General features: G+C 40.0%; 1 protein-coding gene across 6 annotated transcripts in view; it reads left to right on the top strand.

The window, feature by feature from the left end:
* The window catches only part of LOC110190558 (capon-like protein), a 50,483-nt gene that overhangs the window by 18,428 nt on the left and 6,371 nt on the right, over nt 1-25,684 (top strand). For 3 of the 6 annotated variants that reach the window (XM_020961118.2, XM_020961117.2, XM_086833300.1), the window contains exons 3-6: nt 14,734-14,805; nt 15,783-15,878; nt 15,956-16,123; nt 22,436-22,640. In XM_020961118.2, coding sequence (XP_020816777.1) covers nt 14,734-14,805; nt 15,783-15,878; nt 15,956-16,123; nt 22,436-22,640 — 541 coding nt within the window. Of the gene's footprint in view, nt 1-14,733; nt 14,806-15,782; nt 15,879-15,955; nt 16,124-16,947; nt 17,919-20,817; nt 22,276-22,435; nt 22,641-25,684 lie in introns of those variants that run through there. The other 3 variants (XM_086833301.1, XM_020961114.2, XM_020961115.2) reach the window with 2 other exon arrangements.

The following is a 25,684-nucleotide window of genomic DNA, read 5'->3' on the forward strand; positions in this document are numbered from 1 at the left end:
GAATCTGCTTGTTTGAGAGTTTATAGGGCGTGAAGGCAATGTATCCTGCCTTGTCCTGGCCGCGCTCAATTAAATTTGCGTTTTGCTAGAATACAGGCCTTGGCGTTTTTCTTTGAATTTTAATTAAAATACATTCTGTCAGCTGTCGCTTAAAGTTGTGCAAAGCCGCCTCATAATTGGCTGGTAATGTGGGCGAGGCCCCGGAGCCTCCATCTCGGATGAGGATGAGGATGAGGGTACTTCAGCGGGATTAGGCAAACAACCAGAGCCCAGGACCAGAAGCCAGGACAACAAGCAGAACTAACTCGGTGTGCACCCTTCTTGGCCTTGTCTATGGTAAATTAAAACTGTGACTTTGGCACTTGTTGGCATACGAAGGCAATGGCTCTCATTTTTAATGAGCTAACCGAGAAGAGCCCAAGGGCCGAGGAGTACTTACTCCTCTTTCTAAGAGTGGTATCTGGCATCTGGGATCTTGGCCGGGTCTTTTTTGCTTGGTCTTGGCCAAGTCGAGTGCGTTTGTCAGGCGGTCTGCCTTTTGTTATTAGTTTGTCAAGATGTCGCTTTTGGTCTATTGTCTGTGCGGAGGGTAGTGCACTTTGCCGGTCCGATTATCTCTGCTTTATTTGTCTCCGCCAGGGACTCTGTTCTCTCTTTCTAAATAATATAGAAAAGGGGGCAACAGCTTGTCCTGGCATTTAGCCGAAAATAAAAGGACATCTGTTCCGCATCTATTTCAGCCTCCCACACAGACACACACCTAAGTCCTGGAGTCTGTTTTTCTTTGTGGGCCCTTTTAATTATTCAAATTTATTTGTCGTCACAATGTGTGTGCGCTTTTGCCCAGACCTTGACATATTAATAGAAGACAATGAGGGCGGGCGGAAATGTTTGTGTGTGTGTGTGTGTATGGGGGCGTGGCAGCTGCTGGCTTTAATGAAACCGCAGCAAAAGTTTTTAATGAGTTTCGATTCATTGCACGACACACAGAGGACCACAAAGCCTAACGCATATACACTGAGGGAAATCTAAGTATAAAGATTGCATCATAAAACTCTTATCAGGAAAGGGAAATATTTTACTTAAAAATAAATTAAATACCCTACATTTTCTATAACTAAACCTTTAACTATTTCCTTGTAACTCCAGTAAATTTTCCTCTATGCATGTCTTCAATCAGCTTCCTTTCAGCTGCCTCGTTCGTTTATTAATTAAGTTTGCTTAACCCAACATCTCTAAGGATGTGAGAGAGAAAGAGAGATAGAGCTCCACCCCCAAGGATTGCCCTGGCAAGTCCCCAGGCCACTTTAGCCGAGCCAGGACCTGGACCAGGACTTTTCCCTCTGATCTTTGCCAAGACAAATACGAAAAAAATCGAGCAGCAATCCTTCTTGAAGTCACCGCCTTCACCTTGAGAGGGAGCCTAAGAAGAACTTTTCCTTTTTCCGTAACCTTTGGCAAACTTTGCACGTGGCTTTAATTGCTTTCGCTCCGTCTGCTATCTGTCCCTGGCCTGCGGCGAGGGTTTCCTTTGATTAAAATTACTTTTGATTAGTTAAATGAGACAGAGACAGCGAGAAGTTGAGTCTGGAAAAGTCAATAGTGTGTGGCAGCTAGAAATCGAAGCACTCGTGTATTTGCAGAAAATGTGTCGATAATTCAACTGCAGCCTATAAAAATGCCAGTCACACTCGACTATCTCTCAGGATTTTCCCTCGCTCCTGGTATTTTTCTGTGCCTTGGAAAGTGTCCAAAGTCCTTAGGAGTGCTCCTTGGAAACGTGTCAAGTGCAATGCAGTGCACACTCGAGTGGTGCCCCAGAGAGGAACATACAGAGCATTTGTCTGCCACATGCTTGACATCCAGCGGAAGTAGTTGCCACACATATTGCCCGGCCATAAATTTCTTAACTCTGCTTTAATGTGCCGCAAATGAAATATTTAAGCGAAATACACAAACACAAACATATATTGAAAGAAATATATAAACAAATGACATGGACATATTGAAGGGGGCGTGGATATTGTGTCGGCAGTCGCTCAATGGCAACCGTAAATAAATAAATAAATAAAAAACACAGAAACCAATGCCAGAACTAAATCATATTTTTTGCTATTTTTTGGCATCGCCTAGCCACAAAAATCTTTGAATTTTGATGATAAAAATAAAGCGCAAATCCATGGACAATGCCATGAGAATGTTGTGAAAGAGATTTTGTATTCCGGGTGGGCCAACTCATCATAAAAAACATGACACGGTATTGGTTTTAACAAAGAAACTGCGGTGCTTTTCACAATTTCCGTGTTTTTTTTTAGGAGAATACAAAGAGATTCGTCTATTTACTTCATACCTTTCATAAAAAAATCAATAGGATATTGAAGAGATTAATCCTTGCCGATAGTGAAAAGTCGTGACAAAATATGGGCTATTGTTTAAAAACTTTGATAGTTCTTCAGTGAAATTTACACAAATATTTATCAGAATTTACTGAAACAAAGTGTAAATTGAAAAGGCCTCTCTCTAGTATATTTACGTTCCATTTATTTTCCTAAAATCTCAATTTACAAAATGCCTAGACAACCATTATCTAATTAAGAGCTTCATCTTTCAGATCTATGTCCCATTTCATTGGCATCCGTTTTCATGGAGCTTTTTTCCATTTTCCCAACGACATTTTCCCCAGCAATTAAGATAAATGTCAATTTGGCGCAAAATGTTAAGCAACATTTTAATCAATTTTGTCAATTAAAACGAATGGTTGGACATTTGAAAATGGCACATAGAGAGAGAGATAGAACGTTTGACAACCTTCCACCGTAGGTTGACAAAAATTTAATTAAAAAAGCAACCAAAACGGAGCAGGAGAAGCTCTCAAACAATTTCTGAACTCATGTTACAGAACAATCGAATTAGCGAGAAACTTTTGCAGCTATTTGTAGGTTGCAATTCGATTTGCGAATCGAGTGAATCATGCAGCATTCCGCTGCGCTATGTCTTATAAATTATTAATGAGCATTTGGCAAACAATCGAACAGTCGGAAATTGAAATTTGAAAATAAAATAAAAATAAATAACGCGCCGACAGGTATTAATAGAAAAACGTTCCGGACACCTTGACATTGGCTTTTCTCACGAACTCTCAGAGACGCACAATTGTTGCAATGTCCTTATGGGGGCATTCCAGTTGCGTGAGCCAGCTAAATGGCTAAATGGCTAACAAAAAGCGGCTAAAAAGTGGCCTCCAATCCAATCCGAAATCTAAATTGCTCGATACTTTTTGCCTTTCAGTCGCGAAAGTCGGGCGAAGTTTACAATTTTTTATTGCAAGTTGCTGACTGTTTCTGAGCTGAGCTGTGTTCAGTTGCAGTTGCAGCTCACAAATTGCTATATAATGTGCGTGTCCTCGTTTCGAATTCGTTTTGTTTCGTTTTTTTTTTTTGCCATTTAGCTGACGCTTTTCACCGGGAAAGTATCATTAACAGATCGCTACAGGGAGGCCAGCTAACTGGGGCTACATTTTCTTTTCGGCTTTTCCCCCTCAAGGCGGGCCCAGTTCTTTTTTGGCCACACCCTTTTTTTTCATAACTCCCAAGTTGCGTGTCATTAGGCAGTGTCCCCGAAAAAAAAAAAAACCGAGAAATATTACTCATTTTATCATTTCTTTTACGACTCGCTACATTTCCGGCGTGGTCACACGTTCAGCATATTGATTTTTGGTTACTTTTTTCGTATTAGTCAAATTAAAGTCTAGCTCCATCATTTTTTTTTAGGTTTAGTTGCCATCAAAATTTAATGTCATTCTTGAAAAACTTTCGCGTTGGGAAAAATGCTTTTCTTCACACCACTTTTGGGCGCGAACTTTGGCGGTAAATTGAACAAAGTGCCTCGGCAGAGCTGTCAAATTTCGAGAAAATGCTGCACACATTCGTCTTGCAACTTGGCCGTGGCCATTTGTCATAGATTTTCGACTTTCTTTCATCGTCGCAGCGGACTGAAAATTAATTGCAACAAAAGGTTGAAGTACGACAAATTGCATTCCATTGAAATTGCCCAGCCATGTGAGCTGTTGGAATGCATATACATATCGCTCATACGCACCGTTGTTGTCCCGCCAGTCATCCTCCCTGCCTCCCTGCCACTTAACATATTCAAACGGGGCAGCAGGAGCACCAAAGGAGGTGTTCATATTACGCTAACAAGCACGTGTCCTGGTCCCCCCTTTGGGTTTTGTATGTGTGAATCTGTGTTGGCCATGTTTTTGTGCACAATCTGTACCTGGCACAAAAGTGGATGCCAAGAGAGGATCTAAGCTGCATTGTCTGGCCTGCATAAATTGACTTTAACATGCATTTATGCGCTCTGGATGGCTCGACTTGGCTTTGCCTCTACCCCGGCCACTGCATCAGCTTTTCCCCGAGCTCTTCCTGGCATTTTTCCTGCCCCAGTTAGCCTTGGTAATTATATTTGCTCTGCTAATGGGAGAAGCTGCTGCACCACAGATGCCATTGTTCTAGTTGGGCAATTGACGCCGCTTCTAACTGAGAACAATAACGAAACTGGATCCAGAATCGGATCGGATCGGATTGTGTTTGTGTGTGTGTGTCTCTATGTGTTTATGCTATCATTTTGGCATTATTGCTGAAATTAGTCTTACACTTGAGTCGAGCAGAGAGAGAAATTTAGTAGAGATTTTGGCATATTCAAAATTATTACATATAAATAAAGATATAAATCAAGATGTAATAAATTCATTGCTATGGTGTTATGACACTTCCTTTATTTACCTAAGAGGAAGGTCACACTTTTTTCTTTATTTGTTAAATATTTCTACTATTGCTTCAGAGTGGAAATATTCTCTTAAAACCTTCTCTTATTTTGTAAAATGTATTTATATATCCCAATATTTATTTAAAGAATTAGATTCTCTTTTTTTGCTGTGCTTTCAACCATCTAGAATTGAATATAATTACGGTCCAGTTCGGTTTTGCTATGCCAAGTGGCATGAAATTACTTCATAGCAGATAGAAGATTCTTCTCTCACACGGCGGATGCAGTCATTTAGGCTGATCCACAGATTGCCAGACGAAACTCGGGATTTCACTCGTTTGCAGGCGACACAAAGTGAAATGCTCGATGGAAATGGAGATGGAGTAGGAGCTGGAGATGGAGCTGAAGCTAGGAGGTGGAGCTGGAGATGGAGGCGAAACAGAAAGCGAACATGGGGACACATGGTCATCAAATCAAAGCTCAGCTGCAGTGTCGATTTGGCCATGGATTGAATGGACCTGGAATGGGGCGAGAGCGGGTTAGAGGTGCAACGAAGTGAAGGGGGCAGTGTGTGTGGTGTGGAGTGGGTAAAAGTCAGTTGCAGGTAGGGAAAAAAGCAAAAGATGCACGCACATACTGGACATGGCCATGTTTGCCAGGCTTGAGCCAACATTTGGCGCTGGCTTTGATGGCTTTTTACACAGTCTCCAACTGAGACTACGTCTAGCTATTTCTGGTCTGTCTGTCGAGCTTCTTCAGGTTGCGTTTCCATGCACAGGGAATAATTTGTGGAATTAAATTAGGATTTTTAATAGATAGATCTTAAAAATAGATCTCATATTTCAATATAAATCATCCAAGTTTAGGTTTTCTAGGGTGGATTGTATCCATATATTATTATGGCTTAATTTTTATGACATTTTTCATTGGTTATTGTATTTGATGGGTTTATTTTCTCAGTGTCTGAGACTCTCTCTAGCTGCCTGTAAGTTTGTCTGTTCTTGGACATCAATGACCATCGAGTAGGCCTTGCCTTGCCTTAGCCTTAGCTCGTTTTTCCTAGCTCCAACTGACTACTTTTTCATTAAACAGTCGCGGAAAACACTCTTAGCTCAACTCTACTCAGTGACTAGCCTCCGGCTGTTGGTCATTGAACATTGGATAGTGGTCATTGGGAATTTATTGCGATGCAATTTTCGCCATATATGAACGTTCACAGCTCAAACGCTTTAAAGTCGCTTCAATAAGAAATGATTTCTCTGCAGAGAGTGTGTGTATTGTGTGAAACATGAAACCGATAATGTACTGACTAATTTGCATTTTGTAGGTAGTATTTTCGGTCGGGCTTAACCGCTAACCTAATTAGGGTGAGTTCATTAACCCATGGAGCTGAAAGTAAAGCTCGAGTCCTGGCAACCCAGCAGGTGGCAAGGCAGAAACCACTGCTCCACCCCGAAAAAGGAGCTCGAAAGCCACCCCCAAAAAGCCACACGATTCATTTCAAAGGGAGCCGCAAACTTCCTCCCAATCCAACCCACCTCCTACCCTCCCGATATTAAGGTCGTTCAATAAAATGTGTGACCGGCGAACGGCCAGAGGAAATCCATGGAAAATTGAGATTGGCGCCAAGCGTTTAAGCCTGTTTAGCACTTGTTTGTGAAATTTACACCCGCCGAAAAGCGAACACCATCAAATAATCATAATAACCTGGTTAAATTGCTGTATAAAAATTAGTGGTCAGCGGAGGGGAGAGGGGAGTGCAGAGCAAGAGGAATAGCCACGCTGATTGAATTATTAAAGCTGCTAATTAAACGCTTCCGCTCGTTTAGCTTCTGTGACGCATTACTCATACGCCCCGTGCTCTTCGTTCATTTTGTGTGTGTGTGCGAGTGTGAAAGTGCGTGTGTATACGAAGAGCACGCAATTTATTTATTTTAATTTCTGTTTGCGCTTTGGCTTTAGCCCCCTCTTTTGAGTTCTGGTTCTTAGAAAATGGAAATAATTATAAACTATACCCCTAATTATCTTTTCAAATTATATAAGTCGAAAGAGACTTGTTTAGTTTGATTAAAACTTAACTTAAATTGACATTTAAGCTTGGTTTTATTTTATAAGCCATTAAAAAAGGATTATATATGGGATTTTCAAAAGGGAAACAAGTTAATTTATTAAACTTGTCTCTTTCTTCCAAGATTAGGTATTTAATCACTTTAAATTCAAGCACTTTAAAGACTTTTCTCTCTCTGGAGTGGTAATTACAGGTAGTACTGCTCTTCTGATATCTAAATAATCGCCTTGTGCTAAATTAGACGCCACTTGTTACCAAATAAAAGAAAGGAAGAGGAAAGGAAGTGGGGAGTTTTGGGAAAGAGGCTTTTATTGTTTTCCTTTTTTTCCTTTGTATATGTATTTTTTGGCTACTGGGCTGTTCTTTCATTACTTTGGTCCATTGTTTGCTTAAGTACTTCCAATTGATTTTCTGCTTTGTTATTATGGTAGCCACTCGTGTACGCTTTGTCGCCCTCGGTACCCACTACTACTCGCCCTCACAATTGTTTATGGCCAAAATTCGAGGGTTGCTGGTAACTGAGGGAGGTTCCCGGTTCTGGCCAAAACGGTAACTGGTTTATTGATTTTACCTTTGACTTGGAAAACTTGGCTGCCACTGCGGTACCGGTAGCTTCCTTTGAAACGGGGGAACTCCAACTTGGAAAAGCAATTCGGTTTCGGGAAAACTTTTGCAAAGATATTATGGCACTTGAAGTCGGGCTGAAGCCAAAGCCAAAGCCACAGTAGCTAAAACTTGAATGGAAATGTTTAGTGTCTGAATTGCATAAACTTTATAGGTAATTAAATATTTAACAAGAGTAAATTAAAGTTAAATTTAGAGCAGAAACCACTATTTTTAAAGTTGCTCCTGCTTCGAATTCGCAGCATCACAAATCTCTGATGAACACGACCCACTTGTCTCTCTGTCTGTCTAATCAGAGCTCATTTGATTTGCAATTACAAGCGGAGAACAAGGCATGTCCATTGTCTGGGCTTGGTACTGAACAGCATCGAACAGCACATTTCACTTACCCACAGCACCCACACACAACACACAACACACAGCATAGAGAGAGTGAGGGTTGCCTCATCATAATATAAATACTCGTATCATGATGCATTTCTTGCATGCTGCGGCAGCTGCATTTGCATAATACATTTCGTTTCGACCCGCTTTGTTTATAGAGAATCGATCCGAACCGAAATATCTGTGGGATACTGCTAGATATATATACACATATATATGGGTCAGTGCTGGACAGCAGCCAAGAGAAACTTTTACTTTTTCCCTCAAGTCTGTCGGGAATTTAACCCGTGGAACCAATAAAACTTGACACTCTACAATTGAGCGGAGGGGAGTTAATGAAGTGAGGCGAAAGTCGTAACAAAGAACAAACAAAGAATGCAGCAGACCTCCGCCCCTATATTTTATTATCTCTCCCCAAGATAATTGTTTATGGGTTTCGTTTTCCTCTATGCTTTTCCATTTTCATTGGCTTAAAGCTTTATGGGTTTGGAGTGTGAAGTGCATAAGACACAAAGCATAATTTCTATGACTTTTTTTCGGTTTTCTGTTCACCGGAAATGGCTTATTACGTTTGCTAGGCATTGACGGATAATGGCTGAGTAATACCTACAATCCACACACAGACTGTGCTTTGACGGGGGGCTAATCAAAGCGAAATATACCCCACACTCGGCTTATGCAAATTTTGCAGCCAAAAGAAAGCAAGTCTCACTGTCTCTCTGTGGTTTTTATTACCCAACTCACACATGCAGTTTTACGGTGAACCGGAGGATAATAAACTTTAAGACTCTTTAGCACAGAGAAAACAACAATTTAAGAATGGTAAATATTTGGGTTTTCAATTTGTTTCGAAATGATTAGGTTTTTTATCTTTGTTTGAATTGGAGAATAGATATTGACCTTTGAGCTCTGGGAATCTATAGGCGGGTTGAGTTGTTAAGATGGAAAGTAGTACTGATAATTTGGAAAGTATGTTAGCTTTGACAAAGATATAGTTATTTACAACAAATATTAGGTTTCGACACCTTAAACATTATATTTTTCAATGAATTTTAGATGCTTGATAGAGGTGACGCAGTTAAAATGGCAAGAAGGTTCCCTTCTTGGTATGTGATCTATTTTTATTCTGGTTTTTCCAAGTGTACCCTCACTCGGCCATTTAATTTGCACCTAAAAAAAAATTAAAAAAAAAGAAAAGAAAAACAAAAGCAATGAGTGCTTCTTCTTCGTCCATTTCTACTGCTCGGTGTGTTTAGCACGGTGGAAATTCAGTTGTTGATTTAACTTGCACTTAACTTGTTGCCGCGAGTGTTGGCGAAAAGAAAGCATTTCACTTCACGCCACTTAGGCAGCCTGACTTTGCACTTTAGTGCAGAGCAACCGATAAGAAATGAGGGAACTTACTATACCAACAGGGGAAGGGGGGACTCTGGGGACTCTCTTCTAACCCCAAATCCCACGACATGATTTATACGGCCAGACAAAACTCATTTGTTTGCAGTTTGCATTTCGAGCTGCGGAAATGTTCGCAGCTAGTTTCTGCGAGAAAACTGCCAAAAGCAGCAAATTATCATAGTTGAGATATAATAGGGATGGGCGTGCTGTTGGCCAAGCGATTTGCATTTTGGCCAACTGCAATTTTGGCCGGGATGGATGTATGGTGAAAACCTGCAGCTTGGTTAGCTTCATTTCGGGTGGGAATTTTAGCCTGGCTTTTGATTTTTGGGTTGGGTTCAGTTGGCCTGCGGCCTCGGCCACTTACAGCTCGTCAAATAATTGTTTTAAATTAAGCACAAGCCAAATGGCCAAAGTTATGCATAACGCAGAAACCAGAAAGACAGCCGAAACTTTTGCACGCCATCTCATTAAGTTGCTTCTCCTGGCTTGGATGATGCTAATGAAATGGCCTGAAAAGCGGGCCTGATGGGTGGTAAACCCCAAGGAAGTTAAGTTGCGCAACGCAGTACAGGAAGGAAGGAAGGACGCGGGACGCAGGACGCAGGACGAAGGAAACGAAAAACTAAAACCGAGATGAAAGCAAAACAAAAGGCAGGAGGAAGTGCAGAACAAGCCCAGAGATGCTGATTATCTGTGGCTGTGGGTTTTCCAGGAAGGTGGCTAAAGTGGAGTGGAGTGGGTCCAAAAAGGTGGCAATGGAATTAACATTATTAGCGGAAATTCTTGGTAGCTATTCTCCCCTCTCAGCTTCTGTACTCCACTTCAGGTTTAAGTTTGTTCTGTTGATTTTCTTTTTCAAACGTTTTTCCGTTGGTACGCTTTAAGTAACAGTTTTAGCGCATCTAAGATTTTCAGACTTGTTGGAAAACTTAGTAGCGTATTCCCTAACTATTAAGCCACTATTAAGCGACTTCCATTTTATTAAAGACTGTTTTTTACCCTCCACCCCCATTGATACACAAAAAACAAGACAGACATTAAATTCCCAATCAACAATTTTAAATTGAATTTCCATTGAAGAGCTCTCAAAGTGGCCAATTAAATGTTTCAATAAACAGCATCAATTTACTGCTTATAAATACCAGAAGACGACTTGATCTATTTTCGTTCAATCTTCAACAACATTTCATTTCGTTTTAATGTTGTTCTTTCTTTTTTTCCTAATTAATTTTTAAATTTCTTACACATGTTGAATTACTGGGGGGATATATATACAGAGAGAGAGAAAGCTTTTTCGCAATTTTCCACACTTTTCTCTCACATTTTCCCCTCACTTTTCCGTATATTTTGCTGTGCTGAAAACTATGCATTTGCTTTTTTCCAGCCTTGTAAACACATGTATTGCCAATGTTTAACATGAAAGTGAATAAAACACGAATAACTGAATTAAAGTTGTTCCCTTTTCATAATTCATATTGCAATTTAAAATTCTGGACTGAGGAGCGTTGGTTACCCCTTTGGGTATTTGGAAAAGCTTTTGATATATGCCAGAAATAAATCATGGCAATCCCCAAAAGTATGCCCTGCAAAGGGGTGTAATGTTGGGAAATGTTTGATGTAGAGTACATGGAATCTGAATATCTTTGCCTGTTCTATTCCACAAATGATATTTTGTTAAGCTCTTAAACTTCTTTTTCAATTAATTTATCAAGTATTTAATACAAAAAAAAAAAAAAATTTGAAACAAATATAATTATTATAATTTTTTGATGCTCATTTCAAGTTTCCCATAAATTCCCCAGGGTTCTACCTTCTTAATCTCCTTGAACATATAAAAGATACCCACAAAGCACGATTTTAATCAGATTCCAAAGAGACTTTCCTGCTTATTCAATACATTTTGTACCCTGTTAAGCCACATACCCTTTCCCGGGATTAACCAAAAATAAAAAAACAGGAGGAATATTACAAATTGTAATGCCCTGCGGCAGTGCGACAAAAAATTGCGCCAGTTATGTGCCAGAGCGGGGTCAGGGGTTACGTGTACAGCATTTTTGTTGTTGTATTTTTGTAAATAAACCGAGAAAAATTATGTTTTCAACGCTTCCTTCTGGGAAGCAGCGAATGCGGGGAAGCTGGAAAAGTGGGGAAAATGCTGCACAAACAAATGTTTCGCATTGTTGAAAGGCAAAATCCAAAAGAGCAAACAGGAGGTCTGCTGAACATGAAAGCTGGTCCGGCCCGGAGCGCCATTAGCCATGGCGAAAAGGGCTGAAAGGAATGGCTCAAAACGGCGAGCCAAAAACCAAATCCTTTACCAGATTTTTTATGCGCCGCTCTCGGGGCTTTTCTTTTATTCATTTCTCGCATATTTTTTGCGGGCAAACTAAGCTGTTCTAATCTGTTTGTCGTTGGCCGTCGGCTAAAACCCGGTCCACAGTCGGTCCATTTGATGGCCAAACCTCTCCCCTTTTTGAATCTCTTAATTCAACATTCAATTCCTTTGGTGATCTATGTCGGTGATTTTCGGGGATGACTTGCAGCTTAATTGCTTTTTGTCGGGTCAAAGGCACAAATGGCAGGTGATTTCTCAGGACACCTTGAGAGCACACGCCCCACAAGCCGCTGGCTGACGTCACGCTGAACAAACGTGGCCAGCTTTTGACTTTTCACTTGTCTTTCAACCGAATCCGATCCAATATATAAATAAACAAATGTTTAAAAATAGAACTCTCGAAGTGGGGAAAATCGATTGCAGTGCGCGTAATTAATCGAAGGTAAAACAGAGTCTGGGCCAAAGGCCAGGAACGTGAGTTGTTTTGTTAAAAAAAAAACTCCATTTAAAAACATGAAACCTTTGACTTTGACCAATAAATGTAATGCGGGTCATAAACCTTTCAAGCCATTAAATGTCTACACTTGGAGAAAAGGTTGCAAAAGGATAAATTAGGTTTATTTACCCTTTCAGTTTGCAATAGAATTATAAGATCAAATAGGATTCGCATTCTTTGAATCGATATTTTTCATACTCTACGGATATTAAATGGCTTTATTAGAATACATTATTCTTACTCATATTTCTGTTTGAAAGTAATTTAAATAATCTTAATAGATAACAATGATCTTAAAAGATATATACTACTTATAGGATTCTTTAATTATATTTCCTTTCAAATCAATTAAAACATCAACTATCCATTTTATCAGTGAATGTAAACATTTTCTTTGTCTGCTCAGGTAAAGTTATGGCTTAAAAACAAATTATTAACTTGGCAAAGAGTTACGATAAAATTTATACCTCTCCATGGCCTAGACATAAAAGTTTACTCCTCCAGGAAATGGAAATGGAAGAAAAGAAGGGTTCGCCTCTTGGCCTGGGTTTTAATCAAAGTAAATGAATTTAAACGAAGCGACGAACAAAGTCCAGCGGCTATTTGCATAGAGCCGTCGCACTGAAATGGTTTTTAAGTGAAAAAAAGGATGCGAATTGGGGAGCGGAGGAGTGGGAGGGAGTGGGAAAAGCCCAGGAAAAGCGTTGAGGAAAGCATTGAGCGAAACGTTTTGCCAGCTCAGAGCAGGGTCCTGTAGCTGCTTTTCTTTTTATTTTATTTGCGCGGGGATTTGTCTAGCTGGAGAGGATAAGCGCTCTGTGTATCCTTTATCCTTTGTGTTTGCATGAATTTAATGCAATCCAAATATTTGTGGGCGAGAGTGAGAGTTTCGCTTTAGCTTTCACTCTGTCTTCCCATTCGCATTTTCCTTTTTTTCATACTGTGTGAGTTTTTCCAGGCTCCATCTTCGGCTGCTTTCCGCTTTTTGTAAATGGCTTTTTATGGCCTCACTGCCGGATGGCTTTTGTGGGGAGTTTTAAAGCCTCGTTTCATAGCCCTTCAAATATCTATTTATACGCGAACGACAGGGTTAAAATACATTTTTGATTCAACATCTGCATAATCGTAAGTGTATATATTTCGGTGAGAAGTAAACATTTCCAACTTTTAGGGCACATGGCAATTAATCACAGTGTGGGTGGAAATCAATCAGCGAAAGCATTAACTCTGTTTTCTTTCATAATTTGCTAAAATCTATTTTCTGCCGGAATTAAGACATTAGTCTTGGTCTATTTTTGGAGCGGGTTTTCTCCTTCTTTTTGTGAAATATATTGATTGGGGGGCACACGCCATAAACCAGCACATTTATCATATTAGCATTCAGAGAATTAGCATTCGCAGAAAATTGAGGAAAAAAGCGTTTGCTATTTGTTTATCATAACTCGACATAGCTTATATGGAGACTAGACATATGCTGGGGTCCCATAAATAGATGGCACTGTTCCCACGAAAAATGTTTGTAAAAGTTTTCCCTTTCGAAATAAAAGGATGAGAGTTTTCTTTTTTTTTTTGACGAGGCTAAAGGCTGTTCACCCGAAAAGATACTCTCTTCTCTTCACTGAACTTTGCCATAAATATTTATTTTCATTGTTGTGTTTCGTTATTTGTCGCACATTGGAAACTGTTTAAATATATATATTTATTTTTATTAGGGGAAATGGGGGGCGGTGGAGGCGTGGCTGCTATCTCATGCACATTTTGTCACTGTCACTCTCTCTCTCTCTGTGCGATTGTTGTTGCCATGTCATTTTGCATTTAAATTGTTGTTGTCACCGTAATAAAATTCAAAAATCTAGGTCCATATCTACGCATTTGTTATCCTTGAGCTGCATTCTGCATTAAAATCGCACATTTTTATTTTCAAACAATCGCAACTACGAGTTATTGTTGTTGTCGCCGCAGTTTTGAATTCATTTTTGGCCATAAATTTCCCCGAGAATCACTAAAAGTATGTGTATATATATATTGTTAGTATTTCTGAGCGACAGCGAAATAAAAAGTACATTTAAGCTGGCAAATTGATGATGGAGCTTTCCCCTTGAAGAATTTAACAAAGGGCAGATTGTCGTTTAAATTTAGAAAATGCAGTAAAAACTAAAAATATATAAATGCAGCTTAGTATGTCGAGGTTGTTGCTCAGTTGGCAACAGAATTTAAAGCAATTCTATATTTAAGTAAGTTTCTGGTGCGAGTTATATATATTTTTGTGTTGAAATTTCCTTAATGGTTAATTTGCTTGATGAATAAATCATTTCTGAAACTATTTACCTAAACAATATAGTTTCAGAAATGAAAAAATCTTAATGCAAGACCATAAATACTTTCTTTTCTCTAAGTAGTGTTCTTTTTATTTGTAATATATTTACTTATATTAACCTCTATCATTTTAAATGTTTTTATTTGAGTTTCCTTTTTAATTATTAACCTGTATAAACCACAATTTTCATTTACACTTTGTTTAAATTTAAAGCCTGCCGCCACTCTAACTGAGTGGCTCTTGAGTCTCCTTTGAGGCCTTGTTTAACTTGGGTCCTTGTTTGGACCTTAAACAATAACATAATATTCACTCTCTCCTCTCTCTGCCTTTGTGTGTCGTTGCAGTTTGTCGGTTGGGAGGAGGTGCCACGACCCAACACTCGAGCCGAGATCGTTCAGGCCATGCGGCGCATAAGGGTAAGTCAACATGGGGGAAATCTATTAAGCATACGCCGTGTGGGACGCCAGTGAGTTTTGAATTGTGCCTGAAAATGTTAACAGATTTCCGTGGGATATGCACATCTCCGGCTGCCAATTAAAGGAACTTTTTATCCGCACCGAAGGCGGTTTTAAATTTCTCTGGCAACACTTTCTGTTTGCCAAAGTCACATACTTTGATTACAGTTACACATATATGGCCAAAAGCGAAACAGAGAAACAAAAAAATATATATACACTCTAGTAGCATAAAAAGTAACGAGGCTTGTTTATTCTTTCCCTTTTCCTCGGTGCCGAGAAGTCGTGCGTGTCCTGGCTTAAACCGTGTTAGCCTGGCCGACTCCTCGGAGCGTGTGTGTGAGTGTGTTATATTCCGTATTAGCCATGTCTGTCAGCCAAGGGAGCAGGAGACGTGGTAAATTCGGCGCTTGTTATTGTCATGTCTTTGCCATTAGGCAAGCCGTCACAGGCAGTCAAATGTTAATTGAAAATTCTGGAATTACGTGGTTCCAATTTCCCTTTTACCCCACACACGGTAAATGTACACTCGGAAAATAACTATTGAGAAAAACGGTTGTTATTAAGTATTATTTGTTTTAGTGAGGAATAAAAATATATAGTAATGGGGGTTTTCTTTAAGACATTAAATAAAACTGGGACAGTATTATATCGATCCAAGACATAATATATATTTATGTTAGTTAAATATTCCTGGTTTTCTTAGAACTAATTTTTAAATAAATAAGTAATTATATAATTATAAGTATATTATAACAAGTACATAAATAATTCAGAATTTTATTAAAGTTTCACAAGACAATTTAAATATAAAAAGAATTGGCACATAACTATAAGAAAACAACGTATTCTTCTCTACTTTTTTACAGTACATCTATATCTATGATTTTTAATATACACTTTCTAATCGAATTTTTCTAAATTTTCCCTCCAAACAGTACGAGTGCAAAGTGCAGAATCTGAAGAAGCGAAAGGTCACCATACACATATCGGTTAATGGCGTGCGCGTTGTGCTCAAAAAGCGCCGCCGAAAAGTAAGTCAAAGTCACAAATCATTTATTTATTTACTCTCACCTTATATATTTAAAATAATATTTGTTTGTGATTTTAGAAAAAGAACTGGACAAATGACCCCGAGGAAATCGAGTTGCTCAATCATCCCATCTATAGAATATTCTACGTGTCCCACGACAGCAGCGATCTCAAGATATTCAGCTATATAGCGCGCGATGCCAGCACGGATACGTTCAAGTGTTCCGTCTTCAAAAGTCACAAAAAGGTGAGAATCTTATTGTTGTTTATATGGGATTTCTCTTTTTTTCGGGGGAATATTACAAAAAGTTTTAGGTTTTTGCACATTTACTTTGGTCACTGAAATGTTTATGACCGCAATTCGCATAATGTACATGTGACTTACTTGACATTACCCATGCCAGGGGGAACCCCCTCCTGCGACCACCACCCATGGATTATCTATAAATACAAGATACGGGTCTTGTGCAAAATGTGTCTACACGTATGCATAATTTTGGCTTGTATCCAGCATTGGAAAACCGAAACGAAAACAACTAGCAAATAAACAGAAACAAATTATTTGCTGCTCTATAAAGAGCCAAGTGCAGTTTATTGAATGTACCATAACAATTGTGAGCCATTTCAATTGGATTTATAAAATCGTAAAATTGAATTATTGCTCTTAATATCATATCTAGATAGTCCCAATACTTGAAATCCTTAGCAATTTACAAACACTTTCTTCCATTTGATTTTCCATTTCGATTTAGTGATTTGATTCCTTGGTTTTGCATTTTTCATTGTCAATGTCTGTGGAGTCTAGACCAATTTTTCATTTGGCCATTACAGCGCACGGGGATCTAAACAAAAAATCTGGCTAAAAGTAAGGCGCAACTGTCCATCAGTCGTTTGTATTTATTTCCGTGTTATATGGCCGATGGCAACCCGCTGTTCTGGCCAGATTCTCTCTCCCATATATAGATATACTATATTCTCGAGGCGACATCATCACGCCTCCCCCATTAAGTTGCCTCCGAGATTTGGCAAAATAAATAAATCGTATTCTACTTTTGTGGGGGCCAGTGCCTGTGGGAAATGCATTTGCTTTGATTTCAAACCGAATGCGGTTTCTCGATTAATTCCAAGTCAGACAGTTTTTCAAGCAAAATTTCCTTCTTGGTATTTCATATGCGTGTCTGGCCTTCAACTTCACTTCACTGCCCAGACAATGTCAAGTTGGCATTTCCATTTTTGTTTTTTTTTGCTGGTTTTCTAATTAACAGGCGGGCCAAGAAGAATTTCTGGGAAAAAATTCCAATACATCTGAAGGCAGTCCGTGTCGGGCTGTCGAAATGCCTGACAAGTGACACAAGAAATTAAGGCCAGGACAAGGAGGAGGTGAAGGAGCAATGCAGACATATAGAAATTATTATCTCTCTCTCCCTGCACGTGTGGAAATCGTGTGCGTCAGAGGGAAAAGCTCAAACCGTTGCACCTGAGGTGGCGTTAGATTCGCCTTTATTGTTATTTCCCACCAAATGCAACGCAATTCGCAGAGCTAAATGAACATATAAACACACACGGCCAGACAATGTGCTGAAATGTATATGATTTATGGTTTTTCAGTTAAGAGCTAAGAGCCAAGAAGAGCCAAAGTGAAAAGCCGCCTGCCTTTCTATTGTTTACTTCCGCGAAACACAAAGCAATGACGTCACTGGGGGAGCTGCAAATCACGTATACGCCAAGTTGTACCGGCGGCCCCAGGAGGGGTTCTTCGATCGCTGCGATATATCGAGATGGAACAACGACCAAAACAAACGCAGCATGTAGCCAATGCTCGTGAAAACAGCTCTCAGCTGAGCGGAAAAGCTCTTGCGGGGAAAAGCTTCCACATTTTCGCCGGCTACAAAGCAGTACATCGATCGGCAAATCTCCTCTCCCAGTTCGGTCTTTGTCCAGTGCCTTCTAGACGGCGTCCCCCTGCAGATGTGCGGAAAACGTCCCAAGAAAAACGTTCTCTATTTAAATAATTCCAAAAATTATGCAACGAGTGCGTGAGTGTTAGTGAAGTGCAAACATAATAATAATAATAAAAAATAAAACACTTAAATAAAATACAAACCCAAACGATATTTCTGCCCCTTGGAAAAAGAGCAAAGAAAATCATGCGATACGAGACCGGGAAAATAAATTCAGGCAATGGCATGTCACAGCTTTAAGGAAAATATTTTAACGTACCCATAGATCATCATCATTCCCAGCGAGGCGAGAAATTAAATGTTTTTCAAAATATTTAAATTAAAGAACAGCAGCAAAAGTGTTTTGTCATTGGATTTTTGAAATGCTGACGCCATTAAATGAAACAAAAAAAAAACAGCAACAATAATACGTTTAAACAATGCTAAGGATTGAATAATGGGCCGAAAAAGCAGAAAATTGACTAGAAAATTAATTACCAGAGAAAAGCCACAACACGCAGTCACTTGCAAGAAAAAAATACAAGAAAACTTTGCAAAGTGCGGACAGTTATACGATTTAAGAAACCCTCCCGAAAAAAGGAAAAACAAGAAAGGAAACCCCTAGAAAGTGCCAGTTTGAGAAAGCAAATGCTGTGCAGTTTTTGATTCCAAGCAAAATCCATTGATTGCCAACCAAACTTAGCTCCATGACGTACTTTTCTTTCAAAAATCCAGTGTTTATTAGTGAACCACGCATTTAATGAGCTACTCTCGCCACAGGTAGCCGCAGGAAATGAGGAGGCAGGTATAAATAAATAGAATTATGGTCAATAAGGCCAACGCACACGTGATATTTTTGTTGAAATATTTATGCTCCTCTTGGCTTATTTATTTATACCGATATATCCCTCAAGCAACGCAAGTAGAAAAACAATTTTTGACAGCCAAAGAAATCCACAAAAATATTTTTATGAACATCAAGTTAGGTTCTTAAAGTTCCGCAAATTATGGCAAATAGTTCACAGAAAATGGAGAAATATATATAAGTATATATTTTAATTTACCTGTTGTCTCTGGCAAAGGGGAAACCGCACAATGCCTTATTCTCTTGGCCATTTTCCTTTTCATTTCCCAAAAATGGTTGTGCCTTCGCTTCGTTTCACTTTGCTTTGTTTTTGCATCGTTGTTTTTCTTATTTTTTTATTCACATTTCAAGCCAAAATAGATCCATTATTTTAATAGCCTACTTTAAAGTATGTCTAAAATCGAACACGAGCCACGAGGAGGAGGGATTGTGAGTAAATAAGTGGAAGGTAGGACGTAGAGGCAGGCAGGTGTTTCGCTTTGTTTCGAATTATAAATACTCAAGTTTATATTCTTTTTTCGGTTCGTTGGCTGAAATGTAAATTGATTTTCCAAGTGCCACCGATGCCGCCAGCATGACTAATGCGAACATCATTAGCAGATGGGGGGCAAGGACTCCTCCTCCCCTTTCCGCAGACCACGTGACAATGTGCACAATTTACGGGCTGCAGTTTTCCCTGCGGTCAACTCTGCAGCTGCGGAAGTGGCTCCTGCGGTGGCTGCTTCTGCAACGGCTGCTGCTGTGGCACAGTAAACCACCGAGCCACAGTAAACACTCCGGCCAGATGGACACTGGCCATTAAATCGGTGCTAAAACCGTGCCAGCGAATGATTCTGTGTAAAGTGAAAATTTTCCCTTATGACAGACAGACAGCGGGGAAAACAAACAGAATGCCAGATTTGATTGTTGTGCAGAGCAAAATGGGAATTAAAATTCAAATAAATACATAAAACAAATGCTAACAAAGTCGTTTTTAACGCCATAAATTTTCGAGTAGTTTTCCACGGAAAGCCACGCAATTTTCTTCGTTTCCATCTCTCTTTGGTTTTTTATTTATTTAAGTTTTCATTTCAACTTTGCTGTAACGAATGTAAATTGCCACACACTTTATCCGTTTATTTTTTTATAGTTTTCAATTTGATTTATGCGAAATTGCCCAAGATACTTCAGGGAGGTGTGTGTATATTATATAGAGTGTTTGTGTTAGACACTCAGACGGCATTATAACCCAAGACGGATCACGTCGCGTTTACGCAATGCTGGAGCATTAAATTGGCAGCGTAAAAAGACAGATTCACCTTGAGGAAACTGTTAAATGGCCGCCCAAATATCGAACGTGTTGTAAGCAGTCTTGCTTGGCCAGGTTTGTTGGCCATCTCCTCTCTGTCTGGTATTTGCGCAACAAGTGCTGTCACTGCCTGTCAAAATAATTCAAATTGATGTGTTGTTAATGTCATTCAGGAGGCGAGTGCTCGACCAGCCACCTCCGAAGTAGCCCTTCAAAGTGCTTGAGTGTTTGCTGCTGCTTTTGGCCAAGTTCTGCCAGGTAGTCCTCCTCCCAATACAGAAAGGGGAAACCACAAAGTTAGTCGCCAGCTTGGCCTTAATTAGTAATGAAACTGAACACAGGGAATGTGAAATAGAAGAATGTTTGTATTTAAAAGATATAAATATTAAACTGGCAGGACTTTTAGTTAAAAGTTGCTATTGGTTTATAGTTGAGAATAATAAGCTTAAAAAATTACAATATAAATATGAATAGTATATATACCTATTAGTCTCTTGTTCATTTCTTAAATAAAAATACTTTTTAACAGTAGAAACCAGTTTTTTCTGGCTCATTCAATATTCCAATTTTATTTTTGAAATATCAACAAATCAGAGACCTTCGGAATTGTACTTTTTCTTGACTGAGGAGACTGCAACCAGAGCTCTGAGTCAGTGGAATTCACAACAATTGCAAATCATTCGCCTGATGCCAATGCCTGACAGAAGTTTTCCCCGCTGGCGAAACCAAAACAAAACCCAAATCAGATTGACAGTTTTCTTATATATTTTCACTCGTTTTCACGCGGCAGAAATATTCGGGAAAAAATAAACCAATAATATATATATATATATCCCCTCGATATGTAGGCAACATGAAAATGAAAAGTTGCAAATAATTCAATAAACCAATAAATGAACACGCAGAAGCAACAGCCTCAGGTGGATACACAAAAAAGAAAACAATAAGGTGTGAAAAATGGCGCATTGGTTGAGTGTGAACAACCTGGATCAAGGAGCCACCCAAATCGGACCCTAAACAATTATGAAATTAATAGCCAACTAATTGGCCAAGAACATTGAGAGCAATAACATTGAACTAGCCGCAAAACAAAACAAAACAAGTGTGAAGTGTGTGAACAGTGACAAATTGGCGAAATCGACGACCTTGCCTCTGCGGGATCAGCGAACTCTTTTGGAACACCACAACTGGTGGCCATGAAGCACGAGAAGACTATCGCTGCCATGGCTGTTCCCCACAAGCAGCGCCTTAATCTCGCGGAGCATTCCGCCCACGTAGCCCGCAGTCCCATTACCAAGGCCTTTGACTTTCTGCCCTGGACCAGGAGTCGCAGCAAGGTGAACATGGCCAAGGCCCAGAGTCAGCCGCTGGCGGAGCAGCAGCAGGCCTCGGCTTCCACAGCAGGAGGAGCAGCCATCGAGAAGCCCTCGGAGGTGCACTATCACCGGAATATCTTTCGCAGTGGCGGTGGCCTCATCCGGGACATGCTCGTGGGAGACAAGCAGTTGCAGCTCAAGGACAAACCACCACAATCCCCAGTTCCCTCGCACAAAAAGAAGCAGAAGCCTTTGTCGCGCAACAAGAGTCTGGACATCCGGGAGCTCATCGGTTGTGTGGAGCGGGAAATGGCTCCGGCAACCGGTGGCGTTCTAAGTCAGCCTGTCCGCTTCATAGATGACACCTACATAGATCACAAACCAAAGCACATACTTTTTAACGATGACGAGAACACGGTGTACATAATAAAGAAGGAGCAACCGGTGGCCAAGGCCAGTCACAAGGGTACATCCTGCTCGACATCCTCCTCCTCAGCAGCTGCTGCTACTCCTGCCAACGGTGATGTCCTGAAGGCCCGTCTGAAGTTCAAGCGCCTGCCCAATGAACACTATGCCGCATCGCCAGAGGCCCTGCGTCGTGCCCATCAGCTCCACCAGCGGTCCGAGCAGCGTCATCAGCTGCAAAGGCGGAAGAGTCTCAGCGATCAGCAGAGCAGCTCCAGCCTGAGCAGTGGCGGCGGCGGTGGTGGAGGTGGAGGTGGAGGTGGTAGCAATGGCAACAATGGAATGATGCTGGAGCGTCCCAAGACCGACAAGCCGCGCAAGAAGCTATCCTTCCGGGAGCCCATCATAGCCGGCGACCAGATGCTGCCCCTCATCCTCACCGAGCAGCGTCAGGCGAGGCAGAGGCGGCGCAGCTCTCCCCTGGAGAGGGGGACGGCGGCAGTCGCTCGAGCAGAATGTGATAATTTATGCAATAATCGCACAAAGGATGCAATTGCATGCGGCTGTGCGACGAGCGATCCCGAGGTGGGTTCATTGCAGCGCCGCAACGGGGCGTATGCGTAATATGCGGGCTTAATTGCACGGGGGGGATGCTGTAACTCCATCGGGGAACCTTTCTCTTCGCCTTAATGCAATTTAATTAATACCCTTTCTTCTTTTTACCTCCATTCTCACCTCGTTGCAGTCCCAGGCCATGCGCATCGTACGCACCGTGGGCCAAGCCTTTGAAGTGTGCCACAAATTTAATCTTCATAAGAATTCCCTGGAACCCAATGACGAACGCTCCGACATATCCTCCTCGGAGCTGCTGGATGTGGAGCAAGTCAGCGAGCAGCAGCTCAGCGAGGATGGCGACAGGAATGGCGGCGACAACGAGACGCCCAAGAAAGGTGAGTGTCGGTGGGAATTACGAGTTGAGAAGCCAAAAGGAAAAGGGGGAAAAGCAGTCGACAGCCGGTCGGTCGTTGGCTGGCCAATAAATAAATGAAAAGCTCTGGCTGTCGACGCCATCGTCAGCTGCTTCCTGGGTGAATTTCTGGACCCTCTGGACACACTCGCCCGCCGCATTAGTTTCCCATTCATTTTCGCATTTCAATGCAAATTTCTGCTCTTTAATTTCAAATTCAGTTCGATGCGGCGAGCGCGGCATTTGCATTTGCATTTAAATTGCATTTCATTCTCCAGGGAGGCGGTCGAGAAGGGTAAAAACCAGCAAAGCAGTTAAGTCTTTAAAATTAACAACAATTCAGACACTAAATTATAGCCAAAACTAGGAGGATATATCTCTCTGTCTCGCAATACAATAAACATTTCCCAAGTTGATTAAACTAAAGTTTATTATTATAAAAATGAGAATTGATTTTCAGATCATGCACAGAGCACTGAGGAGGCATTACTGTTTATTTTGTTTAATATCTTACCAGTGTTTTCATCTCTTTATTTCCGTAAATATACAAACTGCAATTGCAGACAGGAGATGTGTGTTTTTATACACACATATGTGTATATATATAGTGTACAGACTGAGCAGAAGGCATTTTACAATACCCCCCAAAAAGTAGAAAGTACAATATGAAAGATGACTGCGCATATGGGGGAGAACATATTAAAAGTGAAAAAGAATATACACAAGGAATAAATAAAATAAAATATAATAAAATACAGTAAAGAAAACAAAAAGTACCTAAGAGAACTCAGAGGGGCTTTCGACATACACTTCGACGCTGTTAAGCAATTTCCACATATTGCTTCAATTTTCAATAATCTTTGTGCGGTTTTCCATCTTTCCATCTCAACCATTTCCCCCCCTCCCTACACAGACAAGGCGTAGTTTGACGTCATCAACGCTCGGATGATGCCAAAAATAAGCAGCAACAAAAAAAAATGAGAATAATACTAAAGAACCTCACGAGAAAAGCAAATTCTTTTTTGCAATCTTTTGTCTAAAACCATCCAGCGACATCATTCGCCAGAAATTCGTAGAATAAATATAAATAACGCCATGGGAAGGTAGCTACTTATCGCCGATACTCCGATATCTTCCATCATAACCATGGCATCAGCCAAGTCAGTCATCCGAAAAGAACTGAATTTGTTGCCAGGCGACACTTGATGTGGCACATGGAACACCACACGAAGCACGAAGCTTGCAGCACTCAGTACTCACATGGACCAAAAATATAATTTATTTATTCCAATATCTCATCCTACGCTGTAATTCTCACTGCGACTATATAGTAATTTTCTTGTCTGCGCCTTTTGCTGACTTTTTAATAGACAACTAAAATAATGAGTTATGAGCACGTGTGTGTCTGGGTGTCGTTCCGCTGGGATTAGATCAGCGTGGGGCAGAGTTGAATGTCTCTAGGAGATGGGTTCAGGGACTTCAATTAGCTCCAAAAGTTATGCTACAAATTGGTGTCGCAACAACAGGTCGTATGTGTAATATTCTTCAGCCTTATATATTGTCTTTGGCTAAACAGTTTTCTTTTATATTATATTATATTTGGATTACTAATTGTTGTTCCATGTCAGAGACTCGATTTGCAGCTGTTTTGCCAACCATTTGCAAGCGTTTTCCTAATTGATTATGATGTGTATGTGATGTGCGCTTGGTTTCCTTCGAAATGGGTCATTTCGGTTGTAAAAATTCAACAAAAAAAGATTCTTTCTAAATTTAGATCGAGAAACATGTGTTTTTCTTTTGGCGCTATCCTTGTTTAATATTTTGAGAAAGGGAAATATACTGTCGAATTCGTACAGTTATTCGCCAAAAAGGAGAAATTTTCTGAAACGCTTAATTAATTTACATTTTTACAGCACTTGTTGCAATTAACACGTGCCCCAGGTGCGAAATTATGTATGTGGGGATTTATGTATGTGGGGATTCGTGGAAGAAATTTCTTAAATATTTGCCAACAAATCAAATTGAAATGCCAGCCAGAAAACAGACTTCGCTCGGCCATCATTTTAGCCACTACGATCATTAGCCCGATCATCATCGCGAGGGTCTAGATAATGGTTTCTTAATTTATCACAGGGTCGGGTCCGAGCATAATCAAAACAAATATTGAACTTCAGACGCTGTAATTAATGGGAAATTAAGCGCGAAAGTGGCCGCCAGAGCGGATCGTTAAAAGGTGGATGCGGTGGGGCACTGGACCACCAACCAGGTGGATGGATCCCGATCCAACCGATGGGATGCGGCCTCGCGAGTGGGTGGGCCAACGACCTTGACAAAGTCGAGGGCGCCACGGTCCAGTTGTTTACTTAGCCATCCAATTCAGTTTAATTATCAAAATTGGTATCAATTGTTTATTATAATTTAATCGCGGTATACGGTATATTTATGGATATAAACTAGGGAATTTTGTTGTGAGTTACTTATTAATAGTATAAAATAATAAAAAAAAAGTAAATGTTGGAGGTCGTAGTTTAGCAGCAGTTTGCCATTGCATTATAAGATCGAATTGAAAATCGAACATTACCAAACTTTAAATATTCAAATCGATACTTTTATATGACATTTTGGTCAATAAAATAAAAACTTCAAATACTCATAACTAGGCCAAAAAATAATTAATTTTAATTCGGAAAGCTTTTTTATGCTGGAATTTATTAGGTTAATAAATCTGCATACCCAATTTAAAATATAATTTTTTGTCAAATTATGACAATTTTAAAAAATTAAAAAAAAAAATATTTTTCCACCAGACTTGGCTAGATCGATTAAGCTGTTCATGCTGATCAAGAATATATATAATTTATAGGGTCGTATATGGTTCCTTCATTGTGTTATAAGCTTCCGATAAATACTAATACCCTGCAAAAAGGTATAAAAACAGACAATTTTATGAAATAATCAGTGTTTTTCAAACATCATAATTAAGCTAAAAATAATTAATTTCAATTCGGAAAGCAGTTCTGTGTTCGT

This window comes from Drosophila serrata, unplaced genomic scaffold (genome assembly GCF_035046125.1).
Source record: "Drosophila serrata isolate PLE 108 unplaced genomic scaffold, ASM3504612v1 contig_272, whole genome shotgun sequence".
NCBI lineage: Eukaryota > Metazoa > Arthropoda > Insecta > Diptera > Drosophilidae > Drosophila > Drosophila serrata.